This window comes from Limulus polyphemus, unplaced genomic scaffold (assembly GCF_000517525.1).
Source record: "Limulus polyphemus unplaced genomic scaffold, Limulus_polyphemus-2.1.2 Scaffold3876, whole genome shotgun sequence".
Classification (NCBI taxonomy): domain Eukaryota; kingdom Metazoa; phylum Arthropoda; class Merostomata; order Xiphosura; family Limulidae; genus Limulus; species Limulus polyphemus.
Window position 1 is genome coordinate 89,742 of NW_013669486.1, and position 4,934 is coordinate 94,675.

A 4,934-nucleotide genomic window follows, 5' to 3' on the forward strand; every position below is an offset into this window, starting at 1 on the left:
GTTGTTTAGTTGGTGTATAGTATACATATATATATATATATACTATATATATATATACTACACACACACACACACACACACACACACAACAAAATGCTTCTGAAACATACAAGTTGCACAGCAAAATTGAAGATTCAAACCTTGAAATTTGCCCAAAAGACAAACAACTGTGCTGAAATTATAGACTTTCTGTATAATTTTTGAGGGTACTTATACAACACTGTTAAGAAAATTACAGAATTTTTTGGCTTAGATCTAGGGGTCAACTTGTATGCTGTAATATATGGTATTTTTAAACACATTCTATTCTGACTTTAATCTCAGTTTCACTAAAAGTATTGATTAAATTGTTCAGTACATAAATATTATTTCTAATTTTATTGTATATTTTTATTATGGGTATTCTTTCATATTATTAGCTTAATGTATGTATTTAGGACTAACCTAAACCTTCAAATCACAGATAGCCCTAAAGTAACTTTGCATAAAATTTGACTATTATCAGATCTCCTAAGCTGGCCAAATTTTGTTTAGTGTTATGTTTGTGCTAATATAGTGGCACTGCAAGTTCCAATCTAGCAGTCCAGATTGTATCACACTTGCTTAGTATTTTGGTTTGTGCTTCATATAGTGGTGCTCCAAGTTCCAAGCTGGCAACATAGATTGCACCACACTTGCTTAACCCCATGTGTACAGGTAGGAATCAAAGTGCACATGTCATGGCTTTTAGGGCATTCAAAATTTAATTAAGCAACTTCATTATCAATGTTTGCCAATAAATTTAGCATCAAAATGTAGATTATATTTCAAATTTTACTATTATATAAGTTTTAAGTTCTTAATTTAAAAAGAAATATTTAAATAAAATCTCAGTCTTCACTTCTATGTGTCATGTGATGCCATTCTACTCTGATTCTCCATCCACCAATTACAGACACTGAGAATACAAAATTTAAGATAAGTATCTCTTACCTTTATTTCCTGATATATCAAAAGGTTTTTTAAGCTCCTTCCAACTCTTCATGCTTTTAAAATTATTTATTCACTAAATAAATTAGATTGACAGCACTTATGCATACTTTCAGTAATAATCACGTGCACAATAACTTTAATACTATAATATTAAAAAACATGCTCTATATTTTTTTTTGCTATTCCCGCTCAATCCTCACTTTCGAGAATTGGCAGGCTCTAAAAGAAGAATACTGGCCATGGGGAGGAAAGGTGTGAGAGGAGATAAGTACCTATCGGAAATACATTTTCAGTGTAGGAAAAATATTAAGGATATCCACCCGAGGAAGATACAGCCAGATCATGCAGATAATGAGTGACAAAGGTATAGGGAGTAGTTCCTGTTCCGGCTTGAGCGATATCCTTCAAAGGATGGCGAGGGTGAGCAGCCAAAGCCATGGTGATAAAACGAATTTGATGAGAAGAAACACTGTGGAGGCATCAACCCTCCATGGATAAGTCTGAATATGCCAGCCTAACAAGTTGACAAACTTAACTACTTAGCTTGACAGGAGATAGATCATGAAAAAGAGAAGGGTTTGTGGGAATAAAAAAATTGGGAACATGAAGTCCAAAAGGAGGCAGGATGTGCCACATAACACTGTAAAGAGCGAACCAAACAAAGAAGCTGATCAGTATCTGAATGGGAGTACAGATGGGATATGGGTAAGGAAAATGATGTGAATGACAAACAGCCTTCACAGGCAGCATAGGTCTGAGGGAGGAAGGGCCAGTCAGGATATAGGATGACATATGAAGAATGGTAGAGGATGCAGGTAATAGTAAAAGCATAATTATCTGATCTACGATGTCCACAAGCAAGGAGGAGAAGGAAATAAGTCTAGAGAATAAAATGGTAGATGGAACATGAAGACAAAGGTTCAAAGGGAGGATGAGAAAGGTATAAAGGACCACACTGAGATCCTAATCAACCAAAGCAAAGCAACCTGGAGGACGCATGACGCAAGGAAGGAAATGATGGGAAAAGGCAAAACCAGATGAAACCTGGAGAAATGGAAGGTATTTGACAAGGCCGCCTAATAGCTAGACAGAGTCGAAGTGGGCAAGCCTTTGTCTAACAACCAGGTGAAAAATTGGGAAAGATGAGGAACAGAAGGGTGGAAATGATGGAAAACACACTGAAGAGACCAAAGGCAGAAGGTATATCATCACCTGTGGTAAATGGACATGGAAAAAGTCTAATGGATTGGGGAAGGAAAGATGCAACATGAGAAGTCAATCCCTGGTCTGAGACAATGGACCTGACAAAAGCCATGTGTGAAGACAGAGTGTAGTGATGTCTGGATGAACAATGTGCAACCAAGGTTGACAGAAAATGGACCGAGACAGAGGTAATGGTAGGGGAGTTTGTACAAGTAAAGGTTGGAGCAGTGAGCAAGCATAGATGTGAAGACCCCCTCCAATCTTGACAGAACCTGACCACCCCCGGAGCTAGCGGGTGTGGTACAGAAGAGGAAGGAAGTTTGATGTTCCAGTGGGTGGCGAAGGCAAATATCAGGTGTCCCCAGCTAAGAACACACCCACCTAAAGATCTTTAGATCAAGGGACCACTCCTTAAGGAGAATCTTGTTGGAAGGATATAATCGATCCATAACCAGATTCAGGGAACCAGGAAAATGGCAAGTTAAGACCACAATGTTTTGACTGTGGTCCCAGAAAGGAGATCCAGGATCTAAAAGCACAAAGACCTGGAATTGTTACCCCCTTGCTCTGTGATGTAAGTGACCACCTAGGAATTTCAGAATTTACCATAACCACCCTCCCCTGCAGGAGAGGAAAAAACTGGGACAAAGCTCAATGAACTGCCAAAGGCTCGAGAATGTTGACATGGGGAGTCAAAGTAAGAACCCCAACCCTCTAAAAATGAGTCCATGAACAGATTTAAGTCCAGACGAGGTGGAGTAAGCAGCACCCTGACATGGTCTGGTCTCTGTCTAACCACCAAGCCAGGTCAGCTCTGATTGGTGACAGAAGGATAAAAGGGTAGTTCAATGGATAAAAGAAGAAGTTGCACTGATCTAGGAGTGTCCACCAGAAGGAACACATACAAGTGCGACCCATGGGAATGAGAGCTTCCAAGGAAGCCCACATCCCCCAAAGAGATAGAACATCTCAAACTGTAAGAAAAGTGGGGTGAGAGACTAGTGAACTGCCTGCTCCAAAGATGAAGATGAGAAGGCTGGGCCTGACTGAGGTTGGAATAAACAAAAAAACCAAATGAACAGGGTAATGAGTGGGAGTAAGAACAGACTTCCCCACTGTCATCAGGAATCCCACCCATGCTGCTTCTTGTGGTCTATGGACTGTGAATGGGAAGAAGCAAGCAGGAGCCAGTCATCCATAGAAATAAGAGTGCATAGACACAGAGTTAAGATGTCAGGCAAGAGTTTGTACTCCCAGACAAAACACTTAGAGAGCCAAGGTCAGTTGAAATGGTAGGGCCCAAAACTAGAACACTCAAGCTAGAGTAATAAATAACTATACACGATGTGGGCAGAGGGAGCTAGCTGCACCATTATAGGTGGTGCAATACTATTGGTGGAGAGTAGTAACAAGATGTATACATGTTCAAAAAATGGCATGAAATTGATGAGGTATAGGGACTGGTGCACTGAACATAAAAATGTTTTAGCAATGCTAAGAGGGCAGAAAGAAGTTTGAAAAAGCTTTATGAAAAGAGGTAAGAGTATATCAAAAGCTATAACATTAATTGATAAGCAAGTATTTGATAATAACCATTAGCTGATGGTTTTGCCAACTTCATTATTGAGAAAATATTTGTATAAAATCGTACCAAACAGCAACAATATTTTGTTTCTAAGATGACATCAACTAAACATTTCCAAGGAAACAAATAATACTAAATAAAACAATCTTTTTATAGGAACCAGAAAGCACAATCATGATAATTTGATAAGAAACCACAGACTCTAAAAACTAAATTAGTTTCAGAAGTATTATTAATTAGTGAAAGTCTATGTACAAGTCTATGTTTCTCACTTGGTGTTTTTCTCAATAGGTATAAAAATTATTCCTCAACAGAGATGTTCTGGAGAACAGTGACATACTAAAGTCAAACTTTTAATGTTTAAAAAAAGGAATGAATGAAACATTCTTTTAGCCAATTTAATAAACAAATCATACTTTCTGCACTACCACATCAAAATCATTTTCCTGTACTACATATAAGTTTCATCATATAACTATCTCATACAAGTTACCTGCTCCTAGTGCTGCTTGTCTGGCTGGATTCTGACCAACACCAGCCTGATACACATTCCCCATGTAAGTTTCTTGAACAGCATCTTTTGGAATACCTGAAAGATGAATGATTAAATTGAATTTTTAAAATTTTGAATTCAGTTTTCACTCACGTTGAAAGATAGCCAGAGCAAAGATAAGTTACAAGTCTTTCATTTAGACTGCATATAAGCTATTTACAGATAAAACTAAATATTGTAATAAAAACAATGTCAGACTTATGCAAGAAATTTTTAGGCCTTTAACTCTTTCAACTGAGGATATGAAACAAAATATCTTTTTTAGGTTTTAGATATACTTTTGAATAACTAAAAAATCATAAATTACTACATTAATACCATAGAATTCTACCATAATTTATCAAACTTACTAGCTAAGCAGTATTTGGGTATAAAAAAATATGAAATTTCAAGCAGACCAAAGACACAACCTACCTCATTGAAATCTTTGTTTAAAAGAAAAAATGGCACTAGGTATGTTAGAAGGCTGAGAAAACCACTAGGGGACATTATGAGCTTCCGATTGGTTATTCTATGTCATATATAGAAGTAAGTGTATATAAGGGAGCATTTCCAAAACTGGAAGGAGAGGAGCGGGGCGTCACTATGTTTGATTTATTACGTAGAGAAATAATACTTAAC

The 4,934-nt window shown here is 37.3% G+C and overlaps 1 protein-coding gene across 1 annotated transcript in view; it reads right to left on the reverse strand.

Moving 5' to 3' along the window:
- Positions 1–4,934, reverse strand: part of LOC106470207 (acetyl-CoA acetyltransferase, mitochondrial-like) — a 26,109-nt gene that overhangs the window by 16,524 nt on the left and 4,651 nt on the right. Inside the window, exon 4 of the mRNA XM_013930745.2 lies at positions 4,254–4,349. Within this exon, the coding sequence (XP_013786199.2) occupies positions 4,254–4,349 (96 nt within the window). The remainder of the gene's footprint in view (positions 1–4,253; positions 4,350–4,934) is intronic.